The 13808-nt window shown below is 43.9% G+C and overlaps 1 protein-coding gene and 1 non-coding gene across 4 annotated transcripts; one reads left to right on the forward strand and one right to left on the reverse strand.

The window, feature by feature from the left end:
* Nucleotides 1–2500: 2500 nt before the first annotated feature.
* Nucleotides 2501–2575, reverse strand: trnaa-ugc. The gene has a single exon. It is a non-coding gene; the product is annotated as a tRNA-Ala (tRNA).
* Nucleotides 2576–8497: 5922 nt separating this feature from the next.
* Nucleotides 8498–13445, forward strand: LOC121538174 (microtubule-associated protein RP/EB family member 1-like). 3 transcript variants are annotated; one of them, XM_041845978.2, is made up of 7 exons: nucleotides 8498–8641; nucleotides 9439–9562; nucleotides 9756–9901; nucleotides 11472–11664; nucleotides 11997–12106; nucleotides 12231–12383; nucleotides 12854–13445. In XM_041845978.2, the coding sequence occupies exons 2-7, from the start codon at nucleotides 9442–9444 to the stop codon at nucleotides 12902–12904; spliced, it is 774 nt and encodes a 257-aa protein (XP_041701912.1). In that variant the 5' UTR covers nucleotides 8498–8641; nucleotides 9439–9441; the 3' UTR covers nucleotides 12905–13445. The 3 variants fall into 3 exon arrangements, with proteins under 3 accessions (XP_041701912.1, XP_041701911.1, XP_041701913.1); XM_041845977.2 differs by having other exon boundaries at nucleotides 8500–8637; XM_041845979.2 differs by having other exon boundaries at nucleotides 8630–8713.
* The last annotated feature ends 363 nt before the right edge of the window (nucleotides 13446–13808 follow it).

Below are 13808 nucleotides of genomic sequence, written 5' to 3' on the forward strand. Positions count from 1 at the left end.
GAGAACGTTCTGCTGCCTGCAACATCCTCCAGCATGACCGGTTTGGCGGTGGGTCAGTCATGGTGTGGGGTGGCACTTCTTTGGGGGGCCGCACAGCCCTCCATGTGCTCGCCAGAGGTAGCCTGACTGCCATTAGGTACTGAGATGAGATCCTCAGACCCCTTGTGAGACCATATGCTGGTGCGGTTGGCCCTGGGTTCCTCCTAATGCAAGACAATGCTAGACCTCATGTGGCTGGAGTGTGTCAGCAGTTCCTGCAAGAGGAAGGCATTGATGCTATGGACTGGCCCGCCCGTTCCCTCAGACCTGAATCCAATTGAGCACATCTGGGACATCATGTCTCGCTCCATCCACCAACACCACGTTGCACCACAGACTGTCCAGGAGTTGGCGGATGCTTTAGTCCAGGTCTGGGAGGAGATCCCTCAGGAGACCATCCGCCACCTCATCAGGAGCATGCCAAGGCGTTGTAGGGAGGTCATACAGGCACGTGGAGGCCACACACACTACTGAGCCTCGTTTTGACTTGTTTTAAGGACATTACATCAAAGTTGGATCAGCCTGTAGTGTGGTTTTCCACTTTAATTTTGAGGGTGACTCCAAATCCAGACCTCCATGGGTTGATAAATTTGATTTCCATTGATAATTTTTGTGTGATTTTGTTGTCAGCACATTCAACTATGTAAAGAAAAAAGTATTTAATAAGATTATTTCATTCATTCAGAAATAGGATGTGTTATTTTAGTGTTCCCTTTATTTTTTTGAGCAGTGTATGTCATGGCTGTGTTTTATGGTATCATAAATACATTGCATTGGGTGATTCCACAAATGGCAACATTATAGTTTGTGATACAAATGTAATTATCCAAATATATTCTTATAGTAATTCATATATACTGAACAAACCTATAAACACAACATGAAACAATTTCAAAGATTATACTGAGTTACAGTTCATATAAGGAAATCAGTCAATTGAAATAAATAAATTAGGCCCTTATCTATGGATTTCACATGACTGGGAATACAGATATGCATCTGTTGGTCACAGATACCTTTTTAAAAAAAGGTAGGGGTGTGGATCAGAAAACCAGTCAGTATCTGGTGTGACCACAATTTGCCTCATGCAGCGTGACACATCTCCTTCGCATAGAGTTGATCAGGCTGTTGATTGTGGCCTGTGGAATGTTGTCCCACTCCTCCGCTGTGCTGGATATTAGCAGAATGGCAAGACAAAGGGTCTCAGGATGTCGTCACGGTATCTCTGCATTGAAATAGCCATCGATAAAATGCAATTGTGTTTGTTGTCCGTAGCTTATGACTGCCCATACCATAACCCCAACGCCACCATGGGGCACGCTGTTCACAATGTTGACATCAGCAAACCGCTCGCCCACACAACGCCATACACGTGGTCTGCAGCAGTTGAGGCCGGTTGGACGTACTGCCAAATTCTAAAAAATTATGGCTTATGGTAGAGAAATTAACATTAAATTATCTGGCAACCGTTCTGGTGGACATTCCTGCAGTCAGCATGCCAATTGCACCCTCCCTCAAAACTTGAGACATCTGTGGCATTGTGTTGTGTGACAAAACTGCACATTTTAGAGTGGCCTTTTATTGTCCTCAGCACAAGGTGCACCTGTGTAATGATCATGCTGTTAAATCAGCTTCTTGATATGCCACACCTGTCAGGTGGATGGATTATCTTGGCAAAGGAGAAATGCTCACTAACAGGGATGTAAACAAATTTGAGCACAAAATCTGAGTGAAATAAGCTTTTTGTGAGTATGGAACATTTCTGGGATCTTTTATTTCAGCTCATGAAACATTGGACCAACACTTTACATGTTGCGTTTATATTTTTGTTCAGTGTAGTATAGTAGAAATTAAACTACAATACTTGCCCACAAGATCATCAGGTCAAATATTCACATTTGAGCCAGGCCTACCTCAAAGCAGCGAGCCGGGCAGCACTGGGAACGACCTCTGTTCTTTCATCATAATGAGCTCCAACTGGAATGTCTTCCCTGCAAATGTCCATGTAGATAATGACCTAATTTGTGTGTTTCTCTTGCTCTCTTTCTCTTCTCTCTCTCTCTCGTTTTGTGCATGCGTGTGTGTGTGCGTACATTGCGTTGTGAGTGTGTAGTGTCATGCATGCATGTTGTCAAGTCTCTTGTGAAAAGAGATCATTCAGATGAAATGTTCCTTTCATAGCACAAAGGAGCCTTTGGTGACTACAATACAACCAAATAGGAGAATAAAGGGTTAAAAGGGATGAAGTCACTGTGATAGTACATTTGAGATACAACTTTAGCAGTTCAAGGATTGGAGGGAAGCATGCATGCCTATTACCCAACGTAAGGTAGAATTAGTCCACAGTCAAACTCTGTGCTACAGTTGTAAAGTGCAAAGAAATTATTACATTTTAGTCATTCAGCAGACGCTCTTATCCAGAGCGACTTACAGTTAGTGCATACATTTTTATTTTTCATACTGGCCCCCGTGGGAATCGAACCCACAACCCTGGCGTTGCAAGCGCCATGCTCTACCAACTGAGCTACACGGGGCCCAATTATGTAAAGCAAAAGTGTAAAAGTGTTTCAAATCAAATTGTATTTGTCACATGCTTCATAAACAACAGTTGTAGACTAACAGTGAAATACTTACGGATCCTTCCCAACAATGCAGAGAGAAAATAATAAAATAATAATAATAATATCACAAGGAATAAATACACAATGAGTAACGATAACTTGGCTATATACACAGGGTACTAGTACCGAGTCGATGTACAGGGATACAAGGTAATTGAGGTAGATATGTATATACAGTGCATTCGGAAAGTATTCAGACCCCTTGACTTTTACCACATTTTGTTACGTTACAGCCTTATTCTAAAATGGATGAAAAAAAAAAAAAATCCCTCATCAATCTACACACAATAACCCATAATGACAAAGCGAATGCAGGTTATCAGAAATGTTTGCATATGTATTAAAAATAAAAAACAGTAATACCTTATTTACATAAGTATTCAGACCCTTTGCTATGAGACTCGAAATTGAGCTCAGGTGCATCCTGTTTCCATTTATCATCCTTGAGATGCATCTACAACTTGATTGGAGTCCACCTGTGCTAGATTCAATTGATTGGACATGATTTGGAAAGGCATACACCTGTCTATACAAGGTCCCACAGTTGACAGTGCATGTCAGAGCAAAAACCAAGCCGTGAGGACACATGATTGTGTCGAGGCACAGATCTGGGGAAGGGTACCAAAACATTTCTGCATCATTGAAGGTCCCCAAGAACACAGTGGCCTCCATCATTCTTAAATGGAAGAAGTTTGGAACCAACAAGACTCTTCCTAGAGCTGGCCGCCCAGCCAAACTGAGCAATCGGGGGAGAAGGGCCTCGGTCAGGGTGGTGACCAAGAACCCAATGGTCACTCTGACAGAGCTTCAGAGTTCCTCTGTGGAGATGGGAGAACCTTCCAGAAGGACAACCATCTCTGCAGCACTCCACCAATCAGGCCTTTATGATAGAGTGGACGGACAGAAGCCACTCCTCAGTAAAAGGCACATGACTGCCCGCTTGGAGTTTACCAAAAGGCACCTTAAGGACTCTCAGACCATGAGAAACAAGATTCTCTGGTCTGATGAAACCAAGATTTAACTCTTTGGCCTGAATGCCAAGCGTCACGTCTGGAGGAAACCTGGCACTATCCCTACGGTGAAGCATGGTGGTGGCAGCAGCATGCTGTGGAAGAATGGGAGAAACTCCCCAAATACAGGTGTGCCAAGCTTGTAGCGTCATACCCAAGAAGACTCGAGGCTGTAATCGCTGCCAAAGGTCCTTCAACAAAGTACTGAGTAAAGTGTCTGAATACTTATGTAAATGTGATATTTACGTTTTTTATTAATAAATGTGCTGAAATTTCTAAACCTGTTTTTGCTTTGTCATTATGGGGTATTGTGTTTTTTATTTATTTATTTTATTTCACCTTTATTTAACCAGGTAAGCCAGTTGAGAACATGTTCTCATTTACAACTGCGACCTGGCCAAGATAAAGCAAAGCAGTGCGATAAAAACAACAACAACACAGAGTTACATATGGGATAAACACAACGTACAGTCAATAACACAATAGAAAATATATATACAGTGTGTGCAAATCAAATCAAATCAAATCAAATTGTATTGGCCACATGCGCCGAATACAACAGGTGCAGACATTACAGTGAAATGCTTACTTACAGCCCTTAACCAACAGTTAAAATAAAACAACAACAAAAAAGTGTTGAGAAAAAAAAGAGCAGAAGTAAAATAAAATAACAGTAGGGGGGCTATATATACAGGGGGGTACCGGTGCAGAGTCAATGTGCGGGGGCACCGGCTAGTTGAGGTAGTTGAAGTAATATGTACATGTGGGTAGAGTTAAAGTGACTATGCATAAATAATTAACAGAGTAGCAGCAGCGTAAAAAGATGGGGTGGGGGGGCAGTCCAAATAGTCTGGGTAGCCATGATTAGCTGTTCAGGAGTCTTATGGCTTGGGGGTAGAAGCTGTTGAAAAGTATTTTGGACCTAGACTTGGCACTCCGGTACCGCTTGCCATGCGGTAGCAGAGAGAACAGTCTATGTCTAGGGTGGCTGGAGTCTTTGACAATTTTGAGGGCCTTCCTCTGACACTGCCTGGTATAGAGGTCCTGGATGGCAGGAAGCTTGGCCCCAGTGATGTACTGGGCCGTACGCACTACCCTCTGTAGTGCCTTGCGGTCGGAAGGCCAAGCAGTTGCCATACCAGGCGGTGATGCAACCAGTCAGGATGCTCTCGATGGTGCAGCTGTAGAATTTTTTGAGGATCTGAGGACCCATGCCGAATCTTTTCAGTCTCCTGAGGGGGAATAGGCTTTGTCGTGCCCTCTTCACGACTGTCTTGGTGTGTTTGGACCATGATAGTTCGTTGGTGATGTGGACACCAAGGAACTTGAAGCTCTCAACCTGTTCCACTACAGCCCCGTCGATGAGAATGGGGGGCGTGCTCAGTCCTCTTTTTTTTTCCTGTAGTCCACAATCATCTCCTTTGTCTTGGTCACGTTGAGGGAGAGGTTGTTATCCTGGCACCACACGGCCAGGTCTCTGACCTCCTCCCTATAGGCTGTCTCATCGTTGTCGGTGATCAGGCCTACCACTGTTGTGTCGTCGGCAAACTTAATGATGGTGTTGGAGTCGTGCCTGGCCATGCAGTCATGGGTGAACAGGGAGTACAGGAGGGGACTGAGCACGCACCTCTGAGGGGCCCCCGTGTTGAGGATCAGCGTGGCAGATGTGTTGTTACCTACCCTTACCACCTGGGAGCGGCCCGTCAGGAAGTCCAGGATCCAGTTGCAGAGGGAGGTGTTTAGTCCCAGGATCCTTAGCTTAGTGATGAGCTTTGAGGGCACTATGGTGTTGAATGCTGAGCTGTAGTCAATGAATAGCATTCTCACGTAGGTGTTCCTCTTGTCCAGGTGGGAAAGGGCAGTGTGGAGTGCAATAGAGATTGCATCATCTGTGGATCTGTTGGGGCGGTATGCAAATTGGAGTGGGTCTAGGGTTTCTGGGATAATGGTGTTGATGTGAGCCATGACCAGCCTTTCAAAGCACTTCATGGCTACAGACGTCAGTGCTACGGGTCGGTAGTCATTTAGGCAGGTTATCTTAGTGTCCTTGGGCACGGGGACTATGGTGGTCTGCTTGAAACATGTTGGTATTACAGACTCAGTCAGGGACATGTTGAAAATGTCAGTGAAGACACTTGCCAGTTGGTCAGCACATGCTCGGAGTACACGTCCTGGTAATCCGTCTGGCCCTGCGGCCTTGTGAATGTTGACCTGCTTAAAAGTCTTACTCAAATCGGCTACGGAGAGCGTGATCACGTAGTCATCCGGAACAGCTGGTGCTCTCATGCATGCTTCAGTGTTGCTTGCCTCGAAGCGAGCATAGAAGTGGTTTAGCTCGTCTGGTAGGCTTGTGTCACTGGGAAGCTCGCGGCTGTGCTTCCCTTTGTAGTCTGTAATAGTTTTCAAGCCCTGCCACATCCGACGAGCGTCAGAGCCGGTGTAGTACGATTCAATCTTAGTCCTGTATTGACTCTTTGCCTGTTTGATGGTTCGTCGGAGGGCATAGCGGGATTTCTTATAGCGTCCGGGTTAGAGTCCCGCTCCTTGAAAGCGGCAGCTCTACCCTTTAGCTCAGTGCGGATGTTTCCTGTAATCCATGGCTTCTGGTTGGGGTATGTACGTACGGTCACTGTGGGGACAACATCATCGATGCACTTATTGATGAAGCCAGTGACTGATGTGGTGTACTCCTCAATGCTATCTGAAGAATCCCGGAACATGTTCCAGTCTGTGCTAGCAAAACAGTCCTGTAGCTTAGCATCTGCGTCATCTGAACACTTTTTTATTAACCGAGTCACTGGTGCTTCCTGCTTTAGTTTTTGCTTATAAGCAGGAATCAGGAGGATAGAGTTATGGTCAGATTTGCCAAATGGAGGGCGAGGGAGAGCTTTGTATGCGTCTCTGTGTGTGGAGTAAAGGTGGTCTAGAGTTTTTTTTCCCTCTGGTTGCACATTTAACATGCTGGTAGAAATTAGGTAGAACGGATTTAAGTTTCCCTGCATTAAAGTCCCCGGCCACTAGGAGCGCTGCCTCTGGATGAGCGTTTTCCTGTTGACTTATGGCCTTATACAGCTCATTCAGTGCAATCTTAATGCCAGCATTGGTTTGTGGTGGTAAATAGACGGCTATGAAAAATATAGATGAAAACTCTCTTGGTAAATAGTGTGGTCTACAGCTTATCATAAGATACTCTACCTCAGGCGAGAAAAACCTCGAGACTTCCTTAGTATTTGATTTTGTGCACCAGCTGTTGTTTACAAATATACACAGACGTAGTAAGTTATGGAGGTAAGGCAATAAATAGGCCATAGTGCAAAATAATTACAATTTAGTATTAACACTGGAATGATAGATGTGCAGAAGATGATGTGCAAATAGAGATACTGGGGTGCAAATGAGAAAATAAATAACAATATGGGGATGAGGTATTGGGTGGGCTAATTACAGATGGGCTGTGAACAGGTGCAGTGATCGGTAAGCTGCTCTGACAACTGATGCTTAAAATTAATGAGGGAGATAAGAGTCTCCAGCTTCAGAGATTTTTGCAGTTCGTTCCAGTCATTGGCAGCAGAGGAAGGCCCTAAAAATGGCGGCCAAAGGAGGTGTTGGCTTTGGGGATGACCAGTGAGATATACCTGCTGGAGCGCAGACTACGGGTGGGTGTTGCTATGGTGACCAATGAGCTAAGATAAGGCAGGGATTTGCCTAGCAGTGATTTATAGATGACCTGGAGCCAGTGGGTTTGGCGACGAATATGTAGTGAGGGCCAGCCAACGAGAGCGTACAGGTCACAATGGTGGGTAGTATATGGGGCTTTGGTGACAAAGCGGATGGCACTGTGATAGACTACATCCAATTTGCGGTGTAGATGGGGGGTGCACTGTATAGGTAGGGATAAAGTGACTAGGCAACAGGGTAAATAATAAGCAGATAGACAGGGTCAATGCAGATAGTCCAGGTAGCTATTTCGTTAACTATTTAGCAGCCTTATGGCTTGTGGGTAGAAGCTGTTCATGGTCCTGTTGGTTCCAGACTTGGTGCATCGGTACCGCTTGCGGTGAAGATTGGTAGGAGAGAGAACAGTCTATAACATGGGTGGCTGGAGTCTTTGAGAATTTTTAGGGCCTTCCTCTGACACCGCCTGGTATAGTCCTGGATGCCAGTGTTTCAAATTACTATGTTGCAGATTACTTATGTTGCCTGTAGTAATAATGTATAAAGGTTGGTTGGAACCAACATAATTGCTTGATACAGAAAGTGTTAGTCTAGCCCAGCGTTTTCCCAAACTTGGTCCTCAGGACCCCAAGTGGTGCTTAACGTTTAGACGCAGGCTTGAGCTTCACTGGTAGAGATGGGGAGCAGCAGTTTGGTCGGTGCTATTCGGTACCTTGGGACGTCCCAACCCCATTGAAGTTGAAATTTAAAACGGTTAAAGTAGGGACGTCCTAAGGATTCTGAATAGCACTGACCGGAGCAGCTTGGGCGAGGCTTGACCGACAGTCATTGAGCTAGAACAGGGTTTCATAAACTTGGTGCACGTTTTGGGTTTTGCCCTAACACTACACAGCTGTTTAAATTATCCAAGGTTGATGAGTTGTGTAGTGCTAGGGCAAAAAGTGCACCAAGTTTGTGAAACCCTGTTCTAGCTCAATGACTGTAGATCAAGCCTCGCCCAAGCTGCTCCGGTCAGTGCTATTCAGAATCCTTGGGACGTCCCTACCCTAACCATAACCATTATACATTTCAACTTCAATGGGGTTGGGACGTCCCAAGGATACTGAATTGCACCGACCAATCTGCTGCTCCCCATCTCTACCAGTGAAGCTCAAGCCTGCGTCTGAACGTTGTCTTTGAGAACAAAACGCACGCAGTCGCACTGAAAGGAATCAACCCGCGGCCGCCGGCATATTGAACTCCAACTTGCTAACGTTACCAGGAGAAGAAAAGAGCAGCAAACATTGACGTCTGTATGTATGAGAAACAGTTTAAGTTGGATTAATATATTAGCAACACCTTCAGCTCTGAAAGCCATTTCAAAACAAGGAAAGTCATTTTTTTCTATTGAAAACGGCTAACTAGCATTTAGCTAGCTAGCTGTAGAATGCCAAGTAGGGGGCGCAGAGGCCGGGGAGAATTGAATGCATCTGTCGTTGGGAGTCTAGCTACAGTAGCACGCTAGTGTTCTGAGTTGTGCGGGGGAAATGTTGGTAGAATAGCTAGCCATCCAGTATAAGTCAGCGGACGTAGTTATCTAACGTTAGTTAGTTTACTCAGTTAACTATGAAATATAACTAGCTAACATCTCTAACGTCCCCTACGTTACTACAGTAGCTAGTTCAGAAAGCTATGTAGTAATTTACAGTAGTTAGCTACTTTAATAGCTATATAGCTCATAGAAGCAGACTTGCTGGTGTTATGACTAGCTAGCTAGTAAGCTAACGCTGGCTCTGATTACCTTGGGGGTGTTAGCTGGCTAGCTAAGTACAGTTTTGTTAGCCTTTTCAGGCCCATTCTATCTGGCATGCAAGACAGGTCAAGCTCTAGCTAGTAGTCCTGATTTATTAGGCAAAACTGGCTGCAGCTTTCGTCAACTGCTCTTGTCCTGAAATGATCATTTCTTCACATTTCAGGAAGGGTTCCCCCACCTGTTGTGCCTCTGACATGATTACTAGCTAGTAACATTTTTATTATATGGCATAGAAATTAAGAATTGTGGTTTTTCTAACGTGACATACATTTGAAATCCAGTCTCATTTGTGCTTCAACAGAAAATGGCTGTGAACGTTTACTCAACCTCAGTGTGCAGCGACAACTTGAGTCGTCATGACATGCTTGCATGGATTAACGAATCATTACAGATCAACCTTACCAAGATAGAGCTGTTATGTTCAGGTGAGTGACGGGGTATGGATGGCATTTGTTATTGCATTACATCATAAGGCAGAGATTGCTTATACTTGAGTAAATTAAAGTACATCCAGTAATTGATGTAGCCTAAAGGTTTAGCCTAATTTCCTGTTGTGTGATCAAAGAGGAATAGTTCAATAGGATTTGTGATGACCCCAGGTGTGTCTGTCTTCTAAAGGTGCGGCCTACTGCCAGTTCATGGACATGCTTTTTCCCGGCTGTGTGCCTTTGAAGAAAGTCAAATTTGCTGCAAAACTGGAGCACGAATTCATTCACAACTACAAGATCTTGCAAGCTGGCTTCAAAAGAATGGGTGTCGACAAAGTAAGTAGGCTATTTTATTTTCCCTCTCAGCATAGCCTAGGCTGTAGAGCAATGGTATTCAAACGTTTTCAGTGGGGACCCCATTTTTCCCCGGCAGAATTTATGGGGAAACAATTTGTCCCCAAGAATTTCTCGCGACCACACCCCATATCTAATAATACAACCATAAAATACATACATTTCGATTTTTACATCAACAAATAACCTTCAATTCATTGCATTTTAATCTCTTATCAAAACGAAAATAAACTATAAATACATTTACTCAGTAAAACATATATTTTTCAAATGATCTTTCTCAAAACAAAACAAAATATTGTCCCATACAATAATCTGTTCTCTTAGTTTAAAAATAATAATTTTGGTGACCCCACTACAATTCCCCCGTGACACCGACTTTGAATATCACTGCTCTAGTCTACATCCAGAGCTGTACCTATTTGCCGGGCTACGTATATTTTTCATCTGTTGAACCGGTTGCTTTTGAAGCATATGTATCTATTAATCCTTTCGCTTCCTGTCTTTACGAGTGGCGCAGCGGTCTAAGGTACTGCATCTCAGTGCTTGAGGCGTCACTACAGACCCCCTGGTTCGATTCCAGGCTGTATCACAACCGGCCGTCCCATAGGGCGGCGCACAATTGGCCCAGCGTTGTCCGGGTTTGGCCGGTGTAGGCCGTCATTGTAAATAAGAATTTGTTCTTAACTGACTTGCCTAGTTAAATAAAGGTGAAATAAAATTTAAAAATACCATGTGTTGGCTTGCAACATATTAACCATTCAACAACATCACCAAGTGCATACAGGAATTCATACAATCAAAAGACATGGCCTACTTGTCTCTCTTAGATGTTCTCTAAACCTAATATCCTAATCTTTGGCTTCTCGTTTGGATTTGCACATCTGAGTTGCCCATAGTGTGTGTACCAATAATGTCAACTGGAGTGTAATCATTACGGCGATTCTGTTGCAAAACGTTTTGCGACAGAAACCATTTACTCCAAACGGAAAACGCAAACAAGTTTCTATTGGCGAAATTCAGGTAGGGCCCTCCCCGTTTCTTTCTGTTTTAATTCTTAAACGGTAAAGTTTCGGTAAAGTTCCCTGCTTTATACTTCTCTGGCACCTTTTGGTAATTGTTTCCTGCTGAGCTAGCATGGCCTCTCTCTACTGTGGCTCACTGATATTTACTTTCCTGTGCCAGAAGAGGGGGAACTGTTGGCATCCTATACAGACTCCACTCTGTTAGTTAGTTAGTCATTAGTTCTCATCCAGTAGTTGGATGGTGTATTTGTTGGCTTCTGCACAGTGAAGAGTGTGTGAGTTGGAGAGCAAAACAGTCTGGATTTTCTCCCATCAAGTGTCATGACGAAGTCCCTCAGAAATGGACGGTCCTCCTTGTCTCCTAGTCTGTGTTCTATCCATATTCATTCAGCATTTTTAACGGTAGTCACCTCTGCAATGCATGTTTAGGCTAAATCAACTGTGTATGGCGTGCACATCCACTAGTGTTTATCTAACCCATTTTTGTGGTGTTTAATCCACTAACATGGTGCTTTGTTCTTCCCAAGATCATCCCTGTTGACAAGTTGATAAAAGGCAAGTTTCAGGACAACTTTGAGTTTGTGCAGTGGTTCAAGAAGTTCTTTGATGCCAACTATGATGGGAAGGAGTACGACCCTGTGGAGGCTCGCCAGGGCCAAGACACCATGCCCTGCCCTGCAATGTCTGCCCTCAACAAACCCAAGAAGATCCTCAATGCTGGTGAGTGGTGGCTCAGCCACTGATTTGTATTTATTTTATTTTCACTGTACTACTACTTTTTAGGAGTGGATCCCCTAGATAATGTTCCAGGCAGGGCACAAAGGCCCCAAAATCAACATCTTGAGACCTTTTGAACTAAAATTGTCAATCGAAAGCAACTAAAACCAAATTGTTTTGGGTTGGGGGGAGAATAGAAACACTGACTTGCAGCAAGAAATAGCTGCTGTAAGCAGTCTAGAGATAACTGTTGTCTTTCCATATTGAAATCTACTGAGCTTGTCAATAACAACCTCTCCCCATCTCCATTCTAAGTAGTTGCTTGTTCCCCTCAGCACCCCAGCGGGCAGCAGTTGCCAAGGTAGCACCCAAAATGGCGCCCAGCTCGGCACGGAGACCAGGGGCTGGCGGAAGTGACGAGGAGCGGGCAGAACTAATCCAGGAGGTACTGTCATCATCCTTCCATTCATATGCCTTGATATGTATTAGAAATAACAATTGCTGTATTCACATGGTTTGACTGAAGTTCTAGCCAAAATTCAGATATACATCTGAACCTTCCCTCCCAGGTGAATATACTGAAGTCCACCATCCAGGACATGGAGAAGGAGAGGGACTTCTATTTTGGCAAACTGAGGAACATTGAGCTCATCTGCCAAGAGAAGGAAGGAGAGGGCGACCCCACACTGCAGAGGATTGTGGATATACTCTACGCCACCGACGTGAGTTTTAGTCAACATTACATGCAAAGCCTCACGGGTCAACTTTAGCTTTCTTAGATTTAAGCCTGTGTGTTTTGGTTCATGCAACTGCTGATGCACTCTAAAATTCCATCTGTGGAATGGCATGTATGTAGCTCAAGCGGAATGCTAAAGTATGCTCGTACAGCATGGACAAACTGTGCTGTTTCCCTCCAGCAGGCCACGCGTGATTGGTTCAGTCTGTTCGAAACTTATTCATCTGGGTCAAATGTCAAAACACTGGGGCGCTTGATTTAGTGTAGTTTGCACTTTTGGCACCATTCTATTTGTGCCTCTGTACCAGGGAAATTAAACGGCGCACAAGTGTTTGAAAAGTATTTGATGCATGGCAGGCTTAGATCAACATTTTAGTGTATTTCCACTATGTAGAGTTCTGTAACCAAATATCTAAGCAGATAATATCCTCTTTATCTGTCTGTCTGTGCTTTCAGGAGGGGTTCGTCATACCAGACGCTGAGTCAGAGGACCACGAGGAATTCTAATGTTCAAGACTGGATCATGCAACTTTTAATACTACCCCCCAACCTCTTCAATCAGCTACAACAGCTCCCATCCTCACCCTACGTACCACACCCTAAACAACCGGATCATGTTATGTATTGCTTGGTCTCTGAATAGACTGTATATGTTTTTCGTCTGTCAAATCAAGTTGAAATAAGTAGTGTGAAGTCCCACTTCCTCTGATTTCCCTTCTTCGGGTCATCCTATTGGCCTGTGCCAGCGTCGGTCTCGGCATCATGTTGGAAGAAGGCGGTTATTTTGGCTCTCTATTTGGGTCCAGAAGAGTGAGCTGTCAGTCTGTAAGATGCCACTTTTTTTCTTGGTCTTTCCCCTAATTTTCTATCTCTTCCGGGAATTGGAGTTACAAGTTCGTTGGCGCCTGCACTCACTTTTGTACATTGTATTTTTCTTAGTTTACTCGTTTCCCAAATTATTACAGTCTTTGCCACACGTACAGTGGGGAGAACAAGTATTTGATACACTGCCGATTTTGCAGGTTTTCCTACTTACAAAGCATGTTAATTACTTAAAAATCATACAATGTGATTTTCTGGATTTTTGTTTTAGATTCCGTCTCTCACAGTTGAAGTGTACCTATGATAAAAATGACAGACCTCTACATGCTTTGTAAGTAGGAAAACCTGCAAAATCGGCAGTGTATCAAATACTTGTTCTCCCCACTGTATATTGTTTTTTGTGTCTGAGAAAATTCACTCAGTTCCTAATCATTTCAATAGAGAAAGTGTTTTAGATGGGTTCAATGGGTGGTTAATGTATTTATCATGGAACAATTATTTTCTTCCCTAACCACAACTCTCACTCATATTCCCCAAACCTAATAAATTTCACAATTCTTTAATTAGGTCTCATCCAGTTTGGAGATTA

Source organism: Coregonus clupeaformis, chromosome 24, assembly GCF_020615455.1.
Source record: "Coregonus clupeaformis isolate EN_2021a chromosome 24, ASM2061545v1, whole genome shotgun sequence".
NCBI lineage: Eukaryota > Metazoa > Chordata > Actinopteri > Salmoniformes > Salmonidae > Coregonus > Coregonus clupeaformis.

Bases quoted from the DNA above. Each gene is read 5' to 3' on its own strand.
- LOC121538174 (XM_041845978.2), top strand. From the start codon at position 9,442: ATGGCTGTGAACGTTTACTCAACCTCAGTGTGCAGCGACAACTTGAGT. The intron at 9,902-11,471 runs GTAAGTAGGCTA...GTTCTTCCCAAG, and splicing joins AAAGAATGGGTGTCGACAAA to ATCATCCCTGTTGACAAGTT. The intron at 12,107-12,230 runs GTACTGTCATCA...CTTCCCTCCCAG, and splicing joins GGGCAGAACTAATCCAGGAG to GTGAATATACTGAAGTCCAC.